This window comes from Miniopterus schreibersii (genome assembly GCF_964146895.1).
Source record: "Miniopterus schreibersii genome assembly, chromosome: 1".
Taxonomy (NCBI): domain Eukaryota; kingdom Metazoa; phylum Chordata; class Mammalia; order Chiroptera; family Miniopteridae; genus Miniopterus; species Miniopterus schreibersii.
The window spans coordinates 26,187,965-26,212,723 of record NC_138101.1 but is presented as its reverse complement, the minus strand read 5'-3'; the positions used below and the strand labels follow the sequence as shown (position 1 = coordinate 26,212,723).

General features: G+C 38.4%; 1 protein-coding gene across 1 annotated transcript in view; it reads left to right on the top strand.

Moving 5' to 3' along the window:
• GABRA4 (gamma-aminobutyric acid type A receptor subunit alpha4) overlaps positions 1-21,896 on the top strand; it is a 58,780-nt gene extending 36,884 nt beyond the window's left edge. The window contains exon 9 of the mRNA XM_081159061.1: positions 19,129-21,896. Within this exon, the coding sequence (XP_081015187.1) occupies positions 19,129-19,605 (477 nt within the window). The 3' untranslated portion in view covers positions 19,606-21,896. The remainder of the gene's footprint in view (positions 1-19,128) is intronic.
• The last annotated feature ends 2,863 nt before the right edge of the window (positions 21,897-24,759 follow it).

The following is a 24,759-nucleotide window of genomic DNA, read 5'->3' as shown; positions in this document are numbered from 1 at the left end:
TTGGTGCTATGGTTTCCACAGAGGCATGCCCCATGCTGAACAGGTTTACCTGTAATTCATGTAGGAAACTCCCGTTTATCCAGGTACCCAAAGAACCCAAAAGTTAAAGTAGAAAAAAGCAATTTTTTGATAATATTATATAGTGTAATTTATATATTGATATGCCACAATACAGTTGTGTAGTGCCAAGTTAGTTTTCATGATGTCTGAGTGCTTTGAAAATTGACAGTGCACACAAATTTTAATCAGAAACTCATTACAAAGTTTAATTCTAATGTTCAGTTTTTCGCAATTTATCAAGTTTACATTAAGGGTTATTCCATTTCTCTTTTTAGACTGATCATTTAAACTGTTTCCTTCCCAATTACTCCACCAAGCAAAGAGCCTGTGAAATCTGAATCTCAGGCCTTTTGAAGCATTACTGGACATTGCCAAAAATACGTTGTACCAGAAAGCAATTCTGGAGATGGCTGCAGTAAGACCCCTTTCCCACTGGCCCCCACATGCATTTCTGGCAAGGCGAAGCGGAGTCTGTGTTCCCTAACCCTTGCTTTGGGTGTGCCTGTGGCCACAGTAGCAGTGGTGCTATGTCACTCTGAGGCTGGCCCACCGGAGACCCCTTTCTTGGACCGAGCACTCATACTGTAAGGAAGCTCAAGCCACATGGAGAGACCTCACTCAAGTAAGGCGTTCCCGCTGAGAACCCCAGCATCCACTGCCAGGCATGCGAACAAGGACACCGTCAAGGTGACTCCAGTCCCAGCCACTCTGTCTGAAACTGCATGAGAGACTCTGAATGACAGCCTCCTGGCTGAGTCCAGTCAACCTCCAGACCCATGAAACATGACGTTAAAATGATTGCCGTTGCTTAAAGCCGTAGTCAGGGCGATTGGTTATGCAGCGCTAAATACCTGGAAAACTGTGCTTTTAAATCAGGCGTACTCCAGTTCAGATACTTACTCAGGCCCTTGCCAGGTGGACGATGTCAGCCAAGACCTTAAATTTGTTGAGTTCTCTTTGTTTATCTTACAGATGTTTAATCTAGAATACTGTATGTGCTCAACATGTTTCCCTCCCTCCCTCCCTCCCTCCCTCCCTCCCTCCCTCCCTCCCTCCCTCCCTCCCTCCCTCCCTCCCTCCCTCCCTCCCTCCCTCCCTTCCTTCCTTCCTTCCTTCCTTCCTTCCTTCCTCTCTCTCTCTCTTCATTTCTGGCTTGCTTGCTCCTTTCCTTCCTATGTAAATTCAGCTGAATGCAGCTGCATTCTTGTTGGGCCATTTTATACTGGAATATGTTAGTGCCAGGTGTGGATTTAATTAGACCTTTACTTAGAACGCTAGCAGACAGAAATCAGGATGCATTTTCCCCCCAGTGAAAAATGCTGAATCATCGGTTCCAAAATCGGCATAAAATATGCTCAGACCTTCCACAGACGGCATGTGTGATGCGATCAAGTGCTTTGGGAAATGGGGTAAACACATTTTTAAAAAAAGCAATGTTTCCATCAGTTCACAGTGAACATTATCTGAATTCAGTTCAGGCAAAAAAAAATCTTAAAAAGCCAGATAAAGAAAACGAAGACATGAACAACATGTTATTTGTAGGAATGACATACATTATCTCCTTGGCAACTGCAGCGTGGCATTCAATTTGGCGATCTATGTTGTGTCATCTCGGATGCCTGGAAGTCACTGTTTCCTAGGGAAACAAAGGAAAGAACAACATGAGAAAGAGTTCTAATTTTAGTATTCTGGGAAAGTATTTTAAAACCCGGGGACCAGCAGGCTTCCACAGCACAGCTAGAACTCAAAATGGCATTGCGTTTTCATTTATTAATTACACAATGCTTTAGAATATGGATTTGATCCCAATTTTCTTTGGCCCTGCTGAGCTTTTTATTCATGCTTTGTGGTCAAAGGATGACTCAAGACATTTGTGTGGAACTTTCAATGCACAGGTATTTAGTAACTTTTGCATAACCATCAGGATCTCAGCTTATGCATATTCATTGGTTTATCATTTAACAAATATTTGTTGAGTGTCTAATTTGTTGGCAGGCATCGTGCAAGGTTTTGAGGCTGTGTAAGACCCCTTGCATTACATCTTACAATAATTCTGTCACATCTATGGGATATCGTGGCATTTCTTTATTTGAAGTGAATCAGTAATTTAGCCAGCATTCATTTAGCCCAGGCTGGAAAGTCCATTATATTGGGAGCTAAGAAATAGTAGAAATGAACCACATGGCAACACTATACTTGATGGGACACAGAGCAATTCTCATCAAGGCTTTTCATTGGTCAGTGATCCCAGTGAACATTCATATCGTCAACTTGTTTTCATCAACAGCTTCCAAGTGAATGGCTCTGAAATATTTATAATAGTGACTCATGCTCAATATAATTTCACTTGGGAGGTAATTCGATGAAATCGAATGTCTTAAATGAAGGAAACTCAGATTGCAATGTAGCTAGCTGGGGTCTGAAAGTTCTCACTTTGATGACATTCAAAGAAGGTTCAGCATCATAAAGTGCTACAAAGGCACCTAAGCGGTGGCAGCGGGACTGCTTGATCGCAGCGGAAGCGTGGCGTGCTGGGTGTGTGAGATGAAGGCATGACACCACAGCCTGCATGACGCCTGCCACAGGTTGCCAGGATTACCGGCGGGGCTGCTGCGGATTCTCCCACAGTAGCCCTGGAGACAGGACCTGAGACTTACTGCGGAGCAGAAACGTGAAAGGGTTACTTCTTTCCAAGGGTGATCTGTGTCCTCATGGACCTATGTCTCCAAAGCATCGTCTTTAATGTTTATTCTACACCCATTTCCAACCTCATTGCAGCAGAAGGTGCGGCATTTATCCACATTTCTGAGGTCTATTAAAAAATGTCTTGAAGGCAGACTGCTAATGTCTGCCAAAGTCTCATGGAAGAACCTTCTAGGCTACCCTTCCAAATAGTGGTTTCAGGTGTTCTTCCAGCACGGGGGAATAGAAGCCATATGCCTGATTTTATAATTTCAGTATTAAAATTAATGGCCAGATTTCACTCCTGGATTCCCCCCCCCCATAAGGTCTTATTTTGCTATGTCCTTCCTAAGAGCAGCATTTCAGCTTAGAATTTTCTTGGGTTTGTGGATATATTCATGGGAGATTTAAATAGCATTGCAGCTGTACAGAAAAGCTGTTCTAGTGTGTGCTTTGAAAATCAGCTTTTCAATAACTGATAGCTTTAGAACTATGATTGAGAGGAAAAATCCAGTCCTTGTTAAACAAGCTATTTCAGCCACAGGCTATGTGTTTCAAGCAATTTGAGGAAGGAAAAGCTCACATTTCTCATCGCTTTATTCCCAGAGAGGCAGGTTAGTGCCCGTGGGCCTCATGCTTTTCCTGTGTAGCCAGCAGGGGAAAGAGAAAAGTGGAGGCTGAGCCAGGAGATGACTCTTACTCTCAGCAGCAATCATTCAGTCATATTTTTATATTTTTAGGTGATTTTTCCTTTTTAAAAAAGTTTTAGTCATACTTTTAAATAGGCAGTGTATGAAACAGGAGAGGAAAGACATTTAATTCTGGTTATCAGTTAATATTCCAGGATCAACTCATTTAACGGTCCATTAACCACTGTAGTGGCCTGGATGGGCCTGTAGTAATCTGGATGGAGTAAATGACTATCACCTGGTTTTCAAGTGGGTTGCAAAGTGCTGCTTTTGGCTATAGAGCTTTGCCAACTACTAATCTCCTGAGACACATTGTGTGAGACACATTTTTGCTGTGTTGAGTGTGTAGGAAGGAATGATTTTGCTGTTGATTTATTTCAAAAGGATTTTGTGTTGATTTATTATTTATTCGTTCGACTTATTTTTATTGAATACTTCTTAGCGCTTGGTTCTGTGCTAGTGAGCAAGGAAAGGAGAACAGTAAGGCTCTATCGTAGCCCTAAAGAAATTGATATTCTTGAAGGGCACTCACACAGTGTGCTACATGCTGGGCTAGGAAAAAGCATGAGAAGCTGTGTGAAGATATAATAATCTGGATTAGAGCCTCTGCTGGGAGGGGTTGTGGGGGGATTCTGATGAGGGTAGTGGGGGTGTCAGGTTAAACTTCTCAGAGGGAGCAATGGCTAAATACTGTCTTAGAGAACATAAAGGGAGGCAAAGGAGATGGAGGAAAGACAGTGAGAAGAGAATGTGCGAAGACCCAGAAGCTCATGCTTGTAGAAATAAGTGAAGACATCTTGGCAAGAATCCAGGTGTTTTCCCCAAAGCTGACACAGTTGCAAGGATCTGTGTGCAAGCAATTTAATTTTGAGGTGATCTCAAGAAGCACTGTGAGGGATGGGAAAGAAGAAAATCCAATAAAGTTTGATTAATGAATAGAATTAGCAGAGCATTCTCATCATGCTAGAAACTCCCAGGGTATGTGTGGCACATTCCCCAGAACTCTCCCACTGGGTGGGACAACAGCTAGAAAAATAGGTAGATTGGGAAAGTACTGAGGCTAGTGGAAAAGAGTAAGGCAGAAGTAAGAATTGCTAAAGTTTTGTGGCTTGGAAAGGTAGCTGGATAGTGTGCGGGTATCTAAGATCTAAAATACAGCAGGAGGGATACATTTACTTGAATAAATATAGTGGGTTCATTAAATATGAATCTATTTGTAAACTAAATTAGACTTTGGACAGGGACAAGCATGTGTCATAAGGGTAGAAATTTGCCCCCACTTTTGTATCAACAACCAAGATGAGTACCTGACATTTAAGTAGGCACTTTAATAATATTTGTTGAATAAATGTGTGGATAGATGAATGAATAAATTACAAGTTTGGTATCCCTCTAGTACATCTGAATGATGTCCTCCTGGACATATGGGTCTACAGGTTGGAGAATAATTTGGGAAGTAGACATTGAGTTTATGATGTGGAAATAAATGGGGTAATTCAAGCCCCTCGGTAAGTTTACTCACCTGAAGACTGAGAAACCCGAGATGTTCAGGAGTTGAACCCTATGGAAAGATACCATTTAGGGTTGGGTAAAGGAAGAGCAGCCCACAGGGGAGACTGAGATAGGGCAAACAGTACTAGGTTGTGGAATTTATGGGAAAATTTAAACACAGAAGGGAGCAATAGTATTAGATGCTGCTCTGACAGTAAAACACAGATTTCGAAAAGGGCCTGTGGAATAATCCACAAGGAGTTTCAAGGGAAAGATGGGAGGGATAATATAATAACAATGGGTTGAAGAATAAATGACAAAGGCAGAAGTGGAAATAGTACCTTGCAGACAATTTCCCCTAAAACTGGAAGTGAGAGAGAGTAGCAACTGGAAGGGCTCAAAGGTTTAAGGAACTGTTGGAGATGAAATTTGCATTTGCTTCTTTATAATCTGAGAGAAATTTAAGTATGTAATACATTGTGAGAGCACAAACATTTTTTTAAAAATTGCTAATATAATTAAGTAGAACAGTATCTATGGGATTCTTGATTTTATTCCTCTCTTTGAGCATCCATCAGCCCAGAAGGAAACCTTTTAAACTGGAGCCTTTAATGATCTCTTCTTACAGTTGGCAGATCAGGGCAAGTTAGGTTTTCGCTAGTTCTTAGCATTGCTCCACCGAATGGAGCTGAATATCTGCAGTTAGGGAAAGGAAAGGAGATGAATTTTGAACATAGCATGGAATGTGGCATTCCCATATATTCCCAGCATTTTCTGAGATGGACAGTTTCAGTATTCATTTAACATTTGGTTCTGTTGAAAAAATACAGTGAATGTCTGAGTACAGAATTCATGGAAGCTTATATAGCAGTATTTTACCTTATGGGGACTTATTTACATAGCTCTCTTAGAATATGAAATGACAGCAATATAACAACACTATTTAACAAGTATGGATCACTCACTATATCCTAGGCAGTCTGTTGAGCGCTTTACAGACACTACGTCAGTAACTCTAAGTAGCTATCCTTATTTATCTTCATTTTACCCAAGAGACATCTGAAGCACAGAGAGGCTACGTTTTGAATCACCCTGATTTCAGAACCAATGGTTCTGGTTTTGTTTTTCTTTTTTTAACTATTAATACACTGCTATGCAAGAATGATGATGAAGATAGGTGTTTAGTAGCTTTGGGTTTTAAGATTTGTTTTATGGATTTTTATAGAGGACAAATTTCCCTTGCTTCCAACCAGATATCTGTGTCTCCTAGTTTCTGGTCTACTTGGTCAAAGCAGTTATCTTGGTGATATATATTAATGTGCTGATGAGCCACTTGCCATAAATTGCAACTCAGCTCCTGGTTCAGTTCATGCTAAATTTGCAATCTGCCTTTACTGAAGTGCAAAATTGGCTTTCTTGTTTTAAAGTGGTACAACATGCAAAATAGTCTAATACCTTATTTTCTTGCTCAAGTAAGATAATCTAGGCTCAGAGGAACTTTTAACATTTTCACTTTGGGTGAACAAGCTGTTTCAGCCTGAGAGCCTTGTTAAATGAATGGTGTTGATAATGCCCCATTGGAAGCTGTAGCTGATAGCACGGTACTGCTCCTCAGGACAAGTCAAATTGTTTCCTAGAGGGAAACCAAAGTGGCTTCAGTTACTGGGGGGCTTGTCTATTTGACAACGTAAGAGTTACCAACCCGTGTCATGGTAGAATATCAATTTGTTCTGCTGTGCTGTTTTACTGTAGATGGAGTAGATTTGTAATGAATTGTGTTAACAGGATGATTCAACATAACGCTTCATAGCAATTGACTGTGCTTCCATTTGTAAAGAGTAGAGAAGAAGATTGATTTGGAAAATATTAGAGCATTCACAATAGGTGGCTTAATGAGTCCTATTCTGCTACATACACAGGTGTACACACATTTACATTATACATAATTTGGCACATGCGTTGTTGAACTTCATTAACTTTAATTATTTGTAGATAATTACATGTTTAGGAATCATTCTCAAGTCAGCAGCTAGAGCTAGTGCTTCTGTTGATACTCTCCCTGGGTTACAGTTGAAGTTGAAATTACAGGGTCCTATGCACCAGGGGGAAAATGTTTCAGGCTTACCACCTACTTGAATAGTGAATTTTAAAACATCTTTGAAAGTGCTATATTCAAACTTAAGGGAAAGTTTATCAAAGAAAGTTGGGGCACAGTTTCCCTCTTGCAGAAGGAAAATATTTTTATCATATAGAAGATGCACATTTTGAGTGGTGACGTTGACTCATTTCTAAAACAACTTGAATAGGTTTCTTCAGTTAAAACAATTTGCTCAGCTGGATTGTAATTGTTGTTAAAATAAAATTTTCTGTAGAATAAATCATCTAATGTAGACCTATTTATAAGTATTTATTTAGGCCCAAATGTAGAAAATATCTAGGATGCAAAGTAATATCTAAAAGCACATGATGACAACCAAGCACCAAAGAAGTGGGAAGAATGGGAACAAGGACAATCCTTAAAAACTCTGGAGCAAATTAATCAGAGGAAGGTTGGCTTTGTGTGTGTGTGTGTGTGTGTGAGATAATGTGGCTGAAAGGGTAATGCAGTTTTTAGCTTATAATAGGAACTTAATAAATGTAAATAAAATCCAAATCTGAAAAATCCAACTGTTTATAAATGTTACTTACCTGGTTTGGGTCTCTGTGGACATATTTCAGGTAAATTCCGCTTTCTTTTAATCCCTTTAACATATGTACTTGCTCTTGTAGGCAGCTTCCTGAAGTGGCTAAAAGTGTGGGTTTGGGATTTGAATCATGACTAACCCATCTAAATTATTTGACCTTAGGAGAAGTACCCAACTTTTCTAGGCTTCGGTGTCCTCATTGGAAAAATTTGAATATTAATACTATCTCCTTGGTGGTTGTACAAAATATGGGGAGTTATTTGTGGAAACAACTTAGTGTCGTGCTTGGTATCGTAAGCGTTGGGTAAATTGTAGAGATGTTGATATAGATTCAAGATTCCTGTCTGGCAAGGTGAGTATCAGATCTTAACACTATGTTAGAGTGGTTCTGAATGGAAAACATTGTCTTAATCACCCATTTCAAAAACAAAATAAGAATAAGATGGGAAAAGGTGGATTTTAGGACATCCTCAAGAGATCTCAAATTTTAATTGACAAAGATTATTGGCCCTCCTTATCTTTATACCACTGACAGGAATCTTTGAAAATTGTTCCCACTACCACCAAACATTTTCCTCCCTTTCCCCACAGTTGTCCCCCCGTTAAGACCTACTTGCTCATTCCTAATGACTCAGCTCATGTGTCACTTCACAGAGAGATTTTCCCAGCAATCAGGCTAAGTAATGTACTTCTTAGTTCCTCTAATTTTCCTTTATAGCATTTATTATAATTTTTTTGTAATCCCTGCAAGAAATTTCAAGGGCTATTTTTCATCTCTGTACTCCCAATGTCCAGCAAAATAATTTTAAAAGTTGAACCATCTGTGAACGGTTTAGTTGAGTGAATCAATGTCTTTAATGGGTCCTTTATTGCTTATGAGTTTAACTGTGGACCTTCTCTTATTTCCAACACGAGGTGAAGCATAGGACTTGACCTTTTCTCCCTTAAAAATAAATCTACTAAAGCTATTATAAATGTTTAGATTCAGTAGGCAAACATTGTCCAACATTCCAAAGTAACTCAGCCTACTTCAGGTAAGGTACTTGGCTCATCAAAGACTTCCTTATGTTGGATAGCTAGGATTTTACAAAGGGTTGTGGCTGATAATGCTTGGGCTGTGGAACTTTTCCCCCCAGCAGAAGTATACTGAGGATCTGGTCTTGATAAATTATTGCTTTTTGGACAGTACTCCTGTTGCCTTTGCTGATGCAGATAAATTGTGACTCAGATTACTTGCTATGCCAGCCTCCTGTAATGTTGGCATGGATCTGAATTTTTCTGGATGGCTGTTTGTCATAGCACAATTTCATTATGAACAAATCATATCAAGTCTATATTAAGAAAAAAGCATTGTACAAGCATTTTCTAAGTTTAAATGTAATTTTCTGAATATTTTGAAACTGAAACAATCCATTTCCATACAGTGTGGATACTTTACAAAAATGAATTTATTTAGCCTCTGAAGTTAGGAATTGAAAAACCTAGCAAGATTCTTTTTACACTGTTTTATCTGATATCTGCATATGTTAACTCTAATTTTAAGAATTAAATATTTTTGCCCATCCAGCGTGGCTCAGTGGTTGAACATCAACCTATAATCCAGGAGATAGCAATTCAATTCCCAGTCAGGGCACAGGCCCAGTTTTCGGGCTTGATCCCCAGTGGGGGGCGTGCAGGAGGCAGCCAGTCAATGACTCACCATTGATGTTTCTATCTCTCTCTCCCTCTCCCTTCCTCTCTCTGAAATCAATAAAGTCATATTTTAAAAAATCTATTCTCTGTGACTTGAAGCTATTTAACAAAATTGTAATAATACAAAACTTTTAAAAAAGAATTTAAAATATTTTTAATATAAGGTATGAAAAAGTTATAAATTATGTTAATTATATCTTCCCAATATTTAAATAAATACATACTCTGAAATCCATAACACATGTACACATATTCACATATAAACACAATCACACATGAAAGTCATAATCTTGACCCTGGTTGGATGGTACACGTGGTTGAGTGTTGTCCCGTACATCAAAAAGTTGTGGGTTCAATTCCTGGTCAGGGCACATACCTAGGTTTCAAGTTCGATCCCTAATTGGGGTGCATAAGGGAGGCAACCAACCCATGTGTCTCACATTGATATTTCTCTCTCTCTCCCTTTTTCTCTAAAATCAATGAACATATCCTCAGGTGAGGATTTTTTAAAAAGTCATAATCTGAAGAGAAGAAAAAATACTTAGGGAAAAATAGTGGGTAGTTGAAGTAGAATCTGGAGCTAAGGCCAAGCTGGAAGATCAAATGAAAGCCCCAGTTAGCTCTGGCCAATGTGGTTCAGCTGGGTAGAGCATCGTCCCATGATCCCATGAACTGAAAGGTTGCTGGTTCAATTCCCAGTCAGGGCACATGCCTGGGTTGAGTTTTGGGCTTGATCACCTGTAGGAGGAGTGCAGGATGATTGATGTTTCTCTCTCTCCCTCTCCCTTACACTTTCTCTAAAAATCAATTTTTTAAAAATCTTAAAAAAAAAAAAAATTCCCCAGTTAACTGAATTCCTTTGATTTGAGTGAAGAGAAACTAAAAGTGACTCAAGGTCTCCTGGATGGTTCTTATACCCAGGCAGCTGGCACAGTTTAGGCCAAGGCTGTAGATACCCTAGTGGATATGAAAGCGTTTTCATTAGTCAAGGACAACTAAAAATATTACAAATAAATGAATGCCTAATTCTTGCCAAAAACTTCTGTTTCTCTGCCTTTTATCTTGACTCTACCTACAATGTGGGGTTATAAGAAAAGTATACTCACTGAATGGGGAAGTGAGGACAGAGCACACTAGGAAGGGAGAAAGCTGTGAGTTTGTTTAGGTTTTGTGTATTTTTTCCTATAAAAAGGTTAGTTAACATACATTATTTAAAAATCTTAAAATTATGTGTGTTTTGAACTTATTTTGAAGTTAGATGATTGTCTCAGTCTATTCCAGCTGCCATAACAAAATAACATAGATTGGATGGCTTAAACAGCCAAAATTTATTTTCTAATTGTTTTAGAGGCTAGGAAGTTCAACATCAAGGTTCCAGCAGGTTTCAGATTCTGGTGAGGGCTCTTTTCCTGGCTTACAAATGGTTGTCTTCTTGCTGGGTCCCTATATGACACAGAAAAGTGCTCTTTGGTGTCTCTTCCTCTTTCATGAAAGCATCAGTTCTGTCTGATCAGGGCTCCATCCTTATGACCTCATTTAACCTTAATCACATCCTTACAGATCCTATCTTTAATATAGTCACATGGCAGGCAGGTATCAGGACTTCAACATATGAATTTTGAAGGGACACAGTTCAGTCTATAGCAGTGATTAAAGCCTCTTACTACTTCAATTTTTTAGCTTCTTTGACATTTGTTTCTTTCTACTATCCCATTTGATGTCCTTCATTGCCTCATTTCCTGCTTCCAATTTATATGTGGAAGAGCGTCATTTTGGTTACTGTAATTGAAATAAGAGATAAAAGAAGAATGACACTCTAATGCCAGACCAATATATTCACAGATACAATTCTTTTTAATATTCCATTATATTTAGAAAGCATGCCACCCAAATTGGGTTGCCAAAGGTCTAATTGTAAGCCAGTGTTCTAGGTATGTCTTCTCATAGCACAGTGAGGTGTGACTATCATCCTGTACCTTGGATGACAACAGTTCTTCCAGTCTTCCTTGGTTCCCTGAGTACCAGTTTCTAGACTTCACTGATAGGAAAATCACAGAGAGAGACCAGTGATCTGATATAATAATATACAAAATGCCCTTCTTATATATCCCACATCATTTATTTGCACACTGAAATACTGCAGCTCTAGATTTTCCTACATGGAGCATGACGTATGGGTGTGGTAGCCAGCTGGTTAAAAGCATGTTAACTGAGTGCCAAGTGCAGAAGAACCACTCAGTAAAAGTTAACTATTGTTGCTACTTTTGCTATTGCTGTTTTTTCCTAGAAGGGCTTTTTATATTTTTCTTACACATAAGTTATAGGATTTACTCTAGTGTTAATTCTCACCTTTACCATGTCCAATATATATTTTGAATTTGCTATTACATTTTGTATTTCCTCATATTTTTCCATTTTGTATTTACTCAGAATTATTTCTCTTTTCAGCCATTAATATCCTTTTTGTGGTTGACTTCACCGCGGACTGTCTTTTGCTTCAGTGGTCCTCTACTTTTCTGATTTTAGAAATGATGATCATATTTTCATAGATATATGGAAAATATCTTGTATAGTTTTGTTTCCTGTAAAAATTTATGAGTGATATACTATTTTCTTTCAGGGGCTTATCTTAGCATTTGCCCTCTGCTGGATTATTTCTATGTAATATTCATTTGATGCCTATTATGTGCTGAACATTGTGTTAAGTTCTTTACATGCATTATCTTAATTTTTCATCATTCATTATACTCTTTTAGCAAGGCCTTTCAGGTTTCAAGAGGTTAAAATAACTTGCCAAGTATCTCACAGCTAATAAATAGAAAATTCTGTATTTGAGTCTATTTGATTTGCTGGCCCACAATCCTAACCGTTTAGCCAAAGTTTTGCAATTTCTCATCCTTGAACACTGGCAACAGCATAAATAATGAAAAAGACTTCCCGCAAATAGACCCTGAGACCGAGTTTTTAACTAACTCCCAGTGTTTATTCTTTTTTAAAAAAAATCCTCACCCGAGCATGTTTCTATTGATTCTGAGAGAGAAACATCAGTGTGAGCAAGAAACATCAATCTGTTGCCTCCCTTCCCCACCCCAATCGGTGTTCGAACCCTCAACCTAGGTATGTGCCCTGACGGGAATTGAACCCGCAAACTTTTGGTGTACAGACGACACTCCAACCAACTGAGCCACCCGGCCAGGGCCCAGTGTTTATTCCTATAAACACTTAGAATGACCACAATGCTGCTCTTCATTATGAGCAAGAAAAGAATCATCCAGCTCACTGTCTGCATTTGGAGAAAGCGGGTGGAGTGCCCTTGGCCCTCTACCCTCCCTAGAGTTATGTTGGCAGCAGTGGTGAATGTGTGCCCCGGAGCAAATCCGGGTCAAGTCCACTTGCTCAAACTTAGAACTTCCACTCTGACTCGTGCAGTTTCTGACAAAGAGATTTTCTCTACCAGAGACACACATTTAATATACAAAGCACAGGCAAAAATAAGAAGCACTAGGAATCCCTATAACAAAATTAACCACAAAATCACGTATCTTCAAGAAATCCTAGTATTTTATATTTTCAACCTCTAAATATGTAAATAGGAAATGAATGAACTCTTTAAGACCTTGTTCTCTGGTAATTCCCTATTGAAGGCATAAATTTCTTATCCCAGTGCCTGATATTGAAAGTAATATTTCTATAGCTTATGGAAATGCATACATTGAATTAAATGCTAACATTGGGAGGAAATGAAATACAATAAATAGGGAACTCAGCACTTTCATTCCTACATTTCGTTGTTCAATGTGTGCTCGAGTCCCCTGGTAACTACTTATGAAATATTTAACATGTTTATTTGAAGGGACTGTTTTTCATTTCTGTTTTCTTAAAACACTGCTGATAGTCCTCAGTAAATCATTACCTTGGAGTCTGGTTTCAGCTGCTCCACCACACTTTTTTATCTCCTTATTAAATAAGATGTGTGGCTAACCCCAGAAGCCCTGTCAAAATGGCCTTGAATACATGACTTTACATTATTGGATTTTTTTTTTTGTATGTGACTCATTGATATTCTAGAAGATAAACCTGTTCATTATTAGCTTTGTTTGTTTTTAATTTAGACAGTTAAATTACATTTTATTAAACTTCATTAGCTTCTCAAGCAGGCGATATGAGTGTAGCTTGTGTTCTACACACCTCGTCTTAGTCACTATCTCATTGTGGCTGGAGTAATAAGTTTAGATGAATTTTCTTTCTTGCAACTGATAATGCTCCTTTAGAAACTGTGTCAGATCACAGTCATGATTGACGAATTGCTTGGATTCACTCCTGTTTGCCTGTTGCTGCTTTAATTTGTTGGTAACGTTTGAATCTGCCACCTCATTTCTCTATCCCACCAGTTTCCTTGCTTCAGGCTGTTGTGACTAATGACAAAATGATTTCAAACTCAATCATTTTTTAAAATTCAAATGAAGCTGAAGCACTTTTCATGTTTGCAACCACTGTGTCTACTGAATACTGATGGAGCCTCTCAAGTTTCTACACACTGTAGGAAACACAACATCACTCTGACACATTAGTTGTTTCAAAACTTGCAGACTGAATATTATTCTTACTGAGTCCTGTGCCAGGTAGGTCAGCAGATGTCTCAATCCTCTTGTGCTTCGTCACCATGGAAAATGACACACTTTTTACATAGTAGACCATGAGATATCAGTACAAAATAACTTCAGTATCATGTGTCTGCTTGGCAGAGCGCAACGACTTAAGTCTCAAATCAGTCTGATTATGGTTTCCTTTTAATAAATTCTGATGTATAGAGTGCTGAGAGACTTTAGTTATTCTTAGTCACACTTAGGATTGAGTCAAGATAATTTCTGTGCCCTGGGCAATATTCTACAAATCTGCCCCATAAACAAAGAAATAGTCATCTGTAGGTCAGATAGAAAGTTTTTTACATTTTCTCTTTAATTTTCTTAATTCTAAAAATAATCTTGATTCTCTACTATATTCATTTCACTAAAATTTATTTTAAAATGAAGTAGATGCCTGCTGTGTTCATTAGATTACAATGATTAATAAGATTGTCTCTATGCTCTAGAAGTTCACTGGTAATCTTAAACTAGAAGCAAAAAGATTTGATCTTTGTTTTCAAATCATAATCCTAGTGACACACCTCATACTGCTCCCTCCATTTTCATAAAAATGCTTTATTTTTTTCTTGCTTCATTGATGCTTTTTTTTCAGTCACCATAGGCTGATCCCATCTCTTTGGCTTGGGGTCACTTTTCTCTCCAGGCATTTTCTTTAAGTCTCTTCTTACATTTATTTGATATTTATAACATGTTTAATTGTAGATGTTGTCAGAATATAATTTTCAAATCTTCAAAAACATAATGGAATGGACATAAGTCAAAGTTTTATTCAACTCTTTAATTAATAAGGGAACCACTTAAATAATAGAACTGGTTCAAAATCTTTTTGAGTAATAGCTACAAGTAGCCTTTTTAAAAAAAATAAATATTAGAATGAGGTGGCTAGGATAGAAACAGAAGTCTGCCCTGTAATATCCTACAGGGCAACACAGTCATAACTTTTGGTGGCCTTTTCTTCTGGACAGTAACCTACGAGTTAATATGTAACTTCATAGTGTTTGGACTCAATTCCAATATTAAGTGGCAAAATCAAACTCAAGTAAATTCTAGAGACTTAATAATCCTTGCACAGACTTGTTAATTAATGCTCCATTATGACACTGAAAGAACATGCTGTACTCATTTCTGACGTCCAAGTGTTGAATAATTTTTAACAATATAATTGACTCTTACAAATACTTGACTGACTCAAATGGATAAGTGTAGTTTATTGAGTTTTTTAATGCCTCCTCCACATTGGTGCATGAAGTTGCTGTGCATCATGGCAGAACACTCAGTGAAGTAGCTCAGTGCATGACTTCCAGCCAGTTATGACCTTTCTGCTCTTATTTTTCCCTGCTGTACATAAGGAACTGGAATAGGCTGATCACTAAAAACTCTCCCAGATTTAAATATTGTTATTTTTAAAGAATGGCATTAGAAAGGTAAAGTACCTTGATCGTTTAACTAGTGTGTTGAATTAGGCAATGGAGCCTCTAATGATCTTCGATGAATTCTGGGCAGGCCAGCCTTCTAATTATCCCAGAATGTCTGGGGAACTTCTCCTCCTGAGAGCTTTGGGAGTGCTTCCTATAGGACCCTTGGTTTAGTTGGTCTACATATGTTATCTAGTGCCACAACAATGCTGCATAACAGGCAACTACACAACTTAAGTAGTACACAATGATTTATTTTTGCTTTCAAGTCCATGAGTGAATTAGAAAGTTCTGTTGATCTTGATTAGGCTTGGCTGGCAGTTCATCATCTCTTAGCTGGGGCAAACTCAGGCGTCTAGTGGTCAGCTAGCTGTTGGCTTCTAGGATATACTCAATAGGATGACTGATTTCTGCTCTAAAAGGTTTCTCCATCAGGCTAGCCCAAGTTGGTTCTTGTGTTGCTGGCAGTGTTCTGAGGTGGAAGCAAGCAAGGGCTTTTAAGGCTAAGACTCGGAAATGACACACCATCACTTCTACCACATACTGTTGACCAAAGAGGTCTGTAGGGAAACAGACTCCATCTCCTGATGGGGAGGAGTGGGGAACTCATATTACAAGGAGCATAAATATGGAGAGAGAGGACGAATCTGTGCCATATTTTATTCAATCAACCATATAGAACATAATTCACAGTTGGGATTTCAGGAGGTTCCCAAAGGATACTGATCTAGAGGAAAAGATGAGGTCGTATAAATGTGCTGTGATTTCTTGTGGGGTGCAGTTAGGTTACTTAGAATTAGTTTCATCCTTTCAGGTCTTAGTTTTAAGATTCATTAGGGCAGGACTGGATCGGTGCTTGGGGTTAGTTACTCATATTACTGAGGCGAAGCCCTTCTGAGTGCTCTACCAAATGCTGTATGAATGTTGAGATTTTCAGTCTGGCTGGTAGGAACATGCACTGTCCCGGCTTTGTGTGCACCAGGCCCTGCTTCTGGTCCTTCCAGGTGGGCTTTTCTGTGGCCTCCAGTAGTTACTTCACACTCGTGATCTGATCTGTGCTTAGCAAAATACTCAGCGGGGCTCTTCACATTTTCGGGGTTCTCTCTTTTTACAGCGTATATTTCTCTGTTGCTTTTTCCTCTGAACTCTAGCCACATTGGTTTCCCTAGATTCTTAGTTTCATCTCCTCAATTCCCAGAGTGTGCCAGCTTTTTCCCAGATTCTTCCTTCCTGTACCACAGCATGGAAACTCTCTCAAGGCTGTTTCTTCTCTTTCAGTGATTATGGCTCTATGTTGTTTAGTGCCCAGTGTTTTCAGAAAACAGTTTTGTTTTCACATATTTTGTCCAGTTTTCTTTTTGTTTTTTTAAGTTTGAATCCTTTTTTTTTTCTTTTTTTAATCCCCATCCAAAGATATGTTCATTGATTTGAGAGAGAGAGAGAAACATTGACCAGTTGCCGCCCATACACAGTCCGAGTGGGAATCTAACCCACATCCTAGGCATGTGCCCTGACCAGGAATCGAATCACAATCTTTTCTGTGTATGAGGCGACACTCCAACCAACTCAGCCACCTGGCTGGGGCTTTGTCCAGTTTTCTCGGTCATTTCATGCAGGAGAGTAAATTCAGTCTCTGTTGCTCCATTGTGGCCAGAAATGGAAGTATTCAATTCTTAGAATTTATTCTTAGGAATAAACTTCTAAAAATTACAGATGACTTAACTTTTGGTGGAAAAAGGCAGTGTGCAAATATCAGATTTTATTTGAAAATGCATATTTCTCTCTTGCTTGTCCAGTTGGTCCTTCATGACTCTCTTTCCTTCTCTTCTTGGTATATTGGTTATATTTTGTATTGTATCATGTGGGGGGGGGTACTCATTTTATCTTGCCAAGGACAGTGTAAGCTTTTTAAATGTTGTGCATATACCTTATACTTCTTTATATCCTTCACCATGTGTATTACATTTTAGAGTTAATGGTAATCAATTAATAATTATGCTTTTCTGTAAAAAAGGGGATTCAAAATCTGAGGATTAACTGAGTGATGTTTACAGTGGGCTTTGTAGAGTAAAAGTTTAGGGTAAATAACAGTAATTCAGCGTTTAGGTTGATGTAAATTTTGGTTTAAATTGTCTCCACTGGAATTAGGTGCCATATGTTACATGACAGTTTCTCAGGAGTTCAACCGCAAGCTGCTTAGAAGAGTGCTGCGGGCGGACAGGAGGGACGCTTCCTAACCTCTCACCCCGCTATGGCCCTCATTTGTGAGCCTTATTTTCTTTCTCAGAAAACTTGAAGTCATAATTCACAAGTATATAAGATATGGATTGAACACTCTCAACCTGCTTGATGAGCGTGGTGTTGAAAAAAGATTATATTTGTAGACTAAGCATTTCTCTATAAGGTGGATTCTCAGTTAATTGTATGTAATGTTATCTGAAATTTCTTGTAGGCTGACTTCTAATCACACACTTGTGAGCTATTCTCCCTCCCTCCCTCTCTCCCCTACTCCTCCATCTTCTCATCCATCATTTATTTCATAAAATGGCAGAGGAGGAGTATATAGGAAGCAATTACAATATACCCTTAATATAACTTAGAATAAACATAATTAAGAAGCAAATATTTTTGCAAAAAAATCAAACTATTATCTAAGGACCGACACTATTTGGGGAATCATTTGAGTAATTGCTTTCCTTCATTAGTGTGGACAGTTTATAGTTGGCTATGCAGTTATTTATCATGCCTGTCAAAATACAAGGAGCATTAATTTTAATGTTTTTTATGCATCTGCATTCAAATATAGCTTTGTTCTACACATAGTGTAATTTGATGGAAAATACTGAATTCCATGTTCATTTTATAGGTAATTTGAACTCAGATATTTATGCAATGACATGGTGATGCTGTTTATATGTCTAATACAACATTCTATTTAAAATCTACTTTTATTTATTTATTTTTATTAATTGTGATAAGTATCTAAAATGCATTAGAATTTCTGGATATGGGTGCCTGGCTGGCGTGGCTCAGGGGTTGAGCATCCACCTAGTATCCAGGAGATCCGGGTTTGATTCCTGGTCAGGGCACAGGCCCGGGTCGTGGGCTCGATCCCCAGTGACTCATCATTGATGTTTCCCTCTCTCTCTCTCTCCCTCTCCCTTCCTCTCTCTAAAATCAATAAAAAGATATTTTTTAAAGAAATCTTTAAAAAAAAAAAAAAGAATTTCTGGATGAATAATGTTGCCTATGATTGCCTATATAAGAGTATGGAAATAAACTCCAGGGACTTAGAAATGAAAGCGTTTGGGGGTTTTTAAAGAATGGCATGCACATATGATGGTCATTATTATTGTTAGCTCCTGCCCAAGAGTAAGTAAAGCTCCTCCTGTTCATAAGCAAACATACACCAAGCCCACTGAAATGTGTGCAGCTTATCACAGAACACGTTCCAATAAAACTGAACAAATGAGTTGCACTGCTGTCAGTGTGAATCCTTAAAATAGTCAACTATAACTCTAGTTTATACTCTTAAAAGCCTAATCTTCTTTTTATAGATTTAAACTCTATTTATAAGAACGGGTAACATTTTGAAAAAAGAAAATTTTTTGCTTCAGTTTCAAATGTGTACACATTCTTTTGGGTAAGTTTTTCACATCAAGCTGAGCGGTTCTAGCATATTAATAAAGGTTTAGTTTATGGAAACAACTCATTTTAATTATGTGACATAAAATGGCATAGCGATGTAATTTTTATGTTACCTTTTTAGAACACGAGCGCCAGCCTGAACATGAGGAAAAGAACAAACGTCTTGGTTCCGCCCGAACCCGACGTCGGCATCCGAACCGAGGTGGGGACCCCTCCGAGCAGCCCCCCCGCGGCTCCGGACCCCGCCGAGGCCCCGCGGCCGCCCTTGGCCTGCAGCCCGAACCCGTTCAGCCGCGCGCACGCCGCCCGGACCATCTCCGCGGCCCGCGCGCCCCCCGCGCCCCCGCCCGCGCTCCCCCGCCACGCGTTCGGGTCGCGGCTGGAGCGGGTGAAGACCACGGTCAACACCGCGGGGGCGCCTGGGAAGCCCGCGGCCCCCGCGCCCCCCTCCGCCCCGCCGCCGTCTGGATCTGGCACGAGCAAAATAGACAAATACGCCCGCATTCTCTTCCCGGTAACGTTCGGCGCCTTTAACATGGTCTATTGGGTTGTCTATTTATCGAAGGACACTATGGAGAAATCAGAAAGCCTGAAGTAATGGTTTTTGCTGTAGTCGTTTCCTAAAGTATGATGAACCTAACGCCGAATGTCTTTTTAACTGTTTTTAAAGATAAGCAATTGTTCTTTACTAAAATCAAAATCCTGTGTAATTTTTCCATTAAAAAAATTCAAGCCAGTTATTGGGAGAGTTGATGAATTCCTCAGTGAAAAGAAAGTGAGCCAATGTTCATTGCGGAAAAATGATTTAAATAGAATCAATTCAGCATTCAAATTAGACAGAATACAGACCATCTTGGAAAGTTGGGGCGAGAGAAATAGAGCCATTAGAAATCTGTGGTGCATATTTATTATGCATTGGAATTTGAAAACAGACTATGACGTTATTAATATACACTATGAATATCAACCAACCACCCTAAATTTCCCGGTGGCACTGCCCTTAATCAGAATTGTCTATCGGATAGTATATGCGGTGACCTTTGGAGATCCTCTTACCTAGTATCTGCGAGAAAAGAACTTTTCCTGTTAAGTGAAACGTTTTTAAAAGGAAAATGGAACAAAACAAACACTGACCAATGGAGTGAAACCTCTGCTGCATCAAAAAGAAATACAGAGACCAGGGAAAATGTGTTCCCTGTCATATGTTGGCCAAACAGGACTTAAGAGCTGACTTGGAAATTTGTGCTTTGAGCCAAAGTTTAACTCATTGTATTGATTCTTTTGATTGTAGTTCATTAAGTTATGTATTCTTTCAACGTATGTTTTTTCAGAGCCTACCGTGTCCCAGGCACTATGCTAGACATTATCTCTCTAGGAAAGCTCCTTCACCTTTACCTACAATATTACATAAATAGGACAGTCAATGCATGCTAATGAACCATAAACTAGCAGAAGCCATTGCATTCTTTCATGGAGAAAAGTTATTTAGAGTCTGAAAACATTCAAAATATTTGTCTCCTACACTGATAGAGATAGCAGGTACATTGTTCACAGAGCCACTTTTGAGATAAGTACACATCAGTACAACTTCAGCAATTGACATCAAAATATAATGAAAATGTGGTACAGGTTTTTCTGTAAGTAAAAAGCATTGTGTGCCTGGAAGTAGAAATCTGGGCACTGTAAGACCTTATGGATTACCTGTCTGAAATTTGATCAGGATCACATTATACAATTTGTTCAGAATCCCAGAATCATCAGAATTAGGAACTCAATACAAGGCCTTTTTAGATGATTTCCCCCAACAGAAATCTGGTGAAATGTATTAGCTAGTGAAATGCTAAACTTCCAGGTTTTTGTGTCCATAGTTCTCTATTTCTGGGCAGTATCCTGTTTATTTGGGGGGAAAATTGTACAGTTTCATAACTAAGGTGAGTTTTTAGAATTAAAAGAGCAGCAGCAAAGGAATGGAGTACAGAAAAAATCATAGCCAAGGGGTAGGATTCCACTGACTCTGTTATGCAATTTATCAGGATTTTCATGTACTGACTTTTCTTTTTCATTAGGTTGACTTAACAAGTTAATTGAATTTCCAGCAGCTATATTATGCTGCTAAATCTAGGTCCAGTTTTTTTGTTCCATTGCTTCTGGATTTTTCTTTTATACTTCTCTGTCCCTGACCTGGGTTTTGTAAATGAATGTGTTCTGCATGTGTGGGGGAACATTTTGAAAGAAATGGCCACCTTGCAAACAAAACCTCTTATTTTAGGAAAGAAATTATATTAATTGGCATTAGTTTTTCAGTTATTTCATTGCCTTGGAGTGACTTTGTATGAGAACTGTAACATGTGCAAAGGCCAAATATTAATTGTGAGTCATGTCTGAGAATTCCTTACTGGTTATCTCTTTAGGTATTTCCTAAAATAACCAACAGTTTTAAGGCTGAAATATGCTTTAGAAATCACCCAATCCAAACCCCTCATTTACAAATTGAGGCCAGTAAGATGAGGCCTAGTAAAATTTGTATAAATGTATATATTTAATAAAGAGTATTTGTACAAAAAACTTAACAAACATTATTTCATGAATGTGAGTAGCTTTCTAGCCTTGAGGACAATGCTTGAAATTGTTGTTGGAAGCTATGTTTGTTTATTATTCTAATGAAATGACCTTACTTCTGTGGTGAGAAACATACTCCTTGCTTATCTATTAGCTTGTTCCTAAGAAGTATTTCATTGGCTTCCTTTTTTAAAAAATAAATTCTCCTATAAATTTTACAGATAGTCAAGGGATAAAAATTAATGATTTTGGATTTGTTGGCCAGAGATCCAAATGAACTCAATATTTTTCTTACTTTTGTATAGGAAGATTTTAACTAAATCAAGTGGCAAAATAAAGAGAAAAGGCAAAATTAACCAAGGATTCTTAATTGTTAATTTGAAGAATAAATTGACCAGAAAGTCTAATTATTAGTACAGAAACGAATTATTTCATTTGCACACAAAAGTAGTAATAATGATGCGTAGTTTGTTTTATCCCTAACTGAATTCCATCAAATTCATTCAAGGCTAATTTTTTAAATTTGTGGTCATCATTTCTATCTTTCTAATAACTCAGAGCTACATTAAATGTAATGCTTGTGAGGAACCAGTCGCTTTCACCATTAGAAAATCTCATTAAAGTCACATGAGAGCCCAAAGTCCTAGCAATTTGTGAAGAATAATAATTCTGACTGAGAACAGTACCTTTGTATGTCTCTATTTTTTAGATATAAGATTCAGAATTATTTTTATTCAATACCAATCTCTATATTCTAGCTTTCAACTCCAACTTGGACAATAACTGCTACATAATTACTTCTCATTTCCTCTAGGCATGGCTAGGTATACTAATATATTTACATGATGAGTGTACAGTTAAAAATGACTTGCATTTGTGCATATACAGAGTATATGAATAATGTGTATTTAAAATTGGACCTCATCAATCTTGAATTGGAGTAGGCAGAGAGTAGAGTCACCCTCTTTTGCAGAAGGAAATGAATCATAGAGAATTTAGTGACAAAGATAAAAGCACAGGGCTGGAATGAACTTTAAAAGGTCATTTTTCAATCACCTTACCTTAGCAGTGACTGTGTTTCAAGCATTACATAAAAAATGTGTGGTTTATTTTATCCATGAATTGGTAATTCTCTCTGACCTAGAAAGAAATCCCTACCTTCCACTCCCCTGTTTCCCAGTGTCCCCTCTTCTATATGTGTAAGTAACCTCTAGTGAAAAAGTACTAGGCAGAGAAATGGATGACCTGACTTCAAGTTTGGACTCTGTTCTACTCTATTTTGGTTTTAGATAAGCCATTTAAACTCTCTAGGCTTCATTTCTTATTTATAAGAGGAAGGTGAAATTTAAAAATAAGATTTCCTTCAATTTTAATATTCTCTGGTTCTCATGTAAACTAAATACAAGCATATTCTTGGAATAGATACACTCAATGCTTTGTGCCACAAATATATATTTATGAGAGGGGGGCTGATTTAGTTTCATTGCTCAGTTACTTTTAGCTCATGACTTGCCTCAAATTAAGATTTCCTTAAGAGAAATAGTAATATCTCTAGATTAGACATTGTCTTCCCTGTGGGAGATTTTATTCTATAAAGACTGAAGAATTTTGACTATTTCTCTTTTCTGGGTTTTCATTCGCCTTTATTTAATGTGTTCCTGCTTCATGTTGGGCACTGTTCTGATTTTTAGATGTATGTGGATAAATAAAACTGGTCCCTTTCCTTATAGGTGGTCACAGTCTGTAGTAAAGATAGATGTTGTAGACAAATAACTGTGGAGTGTCATCAGTGCTACAGGAGTATAGAACAGAGCTGAGACTAGGGTGGTGTGAGTGAGCACCCACCTTGGGCACAAAGTACATTTGAAATCAGATCAAAGCATCCTTCTGCCCACCACTACCAGAGTCAAATAAGTAGAGACAAGTTTGAATCTTTGTGGTGCGTTTATTAATCAGATAGCCGGCAACCTGAGAGAGGGGCAGGTGTAAAACCCTGAAAAAACTGCTCTGACGTTTCATCTCAAGTCAGCCCCTATATACCGTTAGCTGGTGGGAAAAAATCTAAAGTTAGTGAGTTCCCAGGGCCTGCCTTCTATCATTGGCCTTGGAAAGATTGGCCTGGGAAAAAATCAGCTCGGAACATTGTATCCTTTCAGATAGGTCCAGTTCTTGGTCTGCGCTTAAAATGTATTTTCTTTTGAGTGACAGGCTCATCTGGGCTCTGGAGCTGCTTTATCTCCAGGGCCTGTTCTTCATCTTGCAACACATCCTCTGGTTTTCCAGGGCCTTGGGGCTGCCTTATCTCCAGGGTCTGTTCTTCTTGCAACACATCCTCCAGTTTCCCAGGGCCCATCAGAAAAATCTCTTCTTTATAGTGAGTAGCTATTAAACAACTGTGATTCTGTTTCTATTACATGCCCCTCTCCTGTCAATATGAGGGCACCAAAAACCTCAAAAAGCAAGATAAACAATACAGCCTATCAATGTCTCTCTCTCTGTCCCCCTCTCCCTTCCTCTCTCTCTAAAAAATCAATAAAAACATATTTTTAAAAAATATTCTAAAAAATCAAAATTCCTGGATGAAACAAATACCCAAATTTTAAGTAAAGATGGGATCACTATTAATGATATTTTCTTTTGCATTAGGCTCTCTTACTCTGCATGGCACTGATATAGAGGGTAGAAAAAAGACACATGCAATTTTATAACTTCGTTGATAGGAAAAAGTGATGGCGGGGAGGACTTCACAGAGATATTACTGAATTTTGTAGGATAATTTTGAATTCTAGCCCCTCTGCCTACTCTCACAAACAGACAAACAACAAAAGCATATTTTTACCACCACCTGAAGCCTCAAAAAAGATACAGATTTGGAATTCAAGGGGCACTCTTGCTACAACTAGTTCAGGGTAGTGGAGGGTGGGGGTGGCAGTGGAGTGAAAGCAGGGAAGTGGAAGTTGTTGATGTTGGAAGGGCCTGCTGGGGCTGGGTTAGAGAGAGTCTTGTGTAAATTACAAAAAAGATTGGATTTGATCTTGGATTAATGGCAATTTATTGAAAAATCTTGCCAGATAATAAGGTGAAAATGCACGCGCCATGCTTCTGCCTTAGGGAAACTGCCTGGTTGTGCATGAGCTCTGGAGTGGAGGGCCATGAGCCCAGAGGCAGTACAAGACTTGAGATGTCTTAGTCT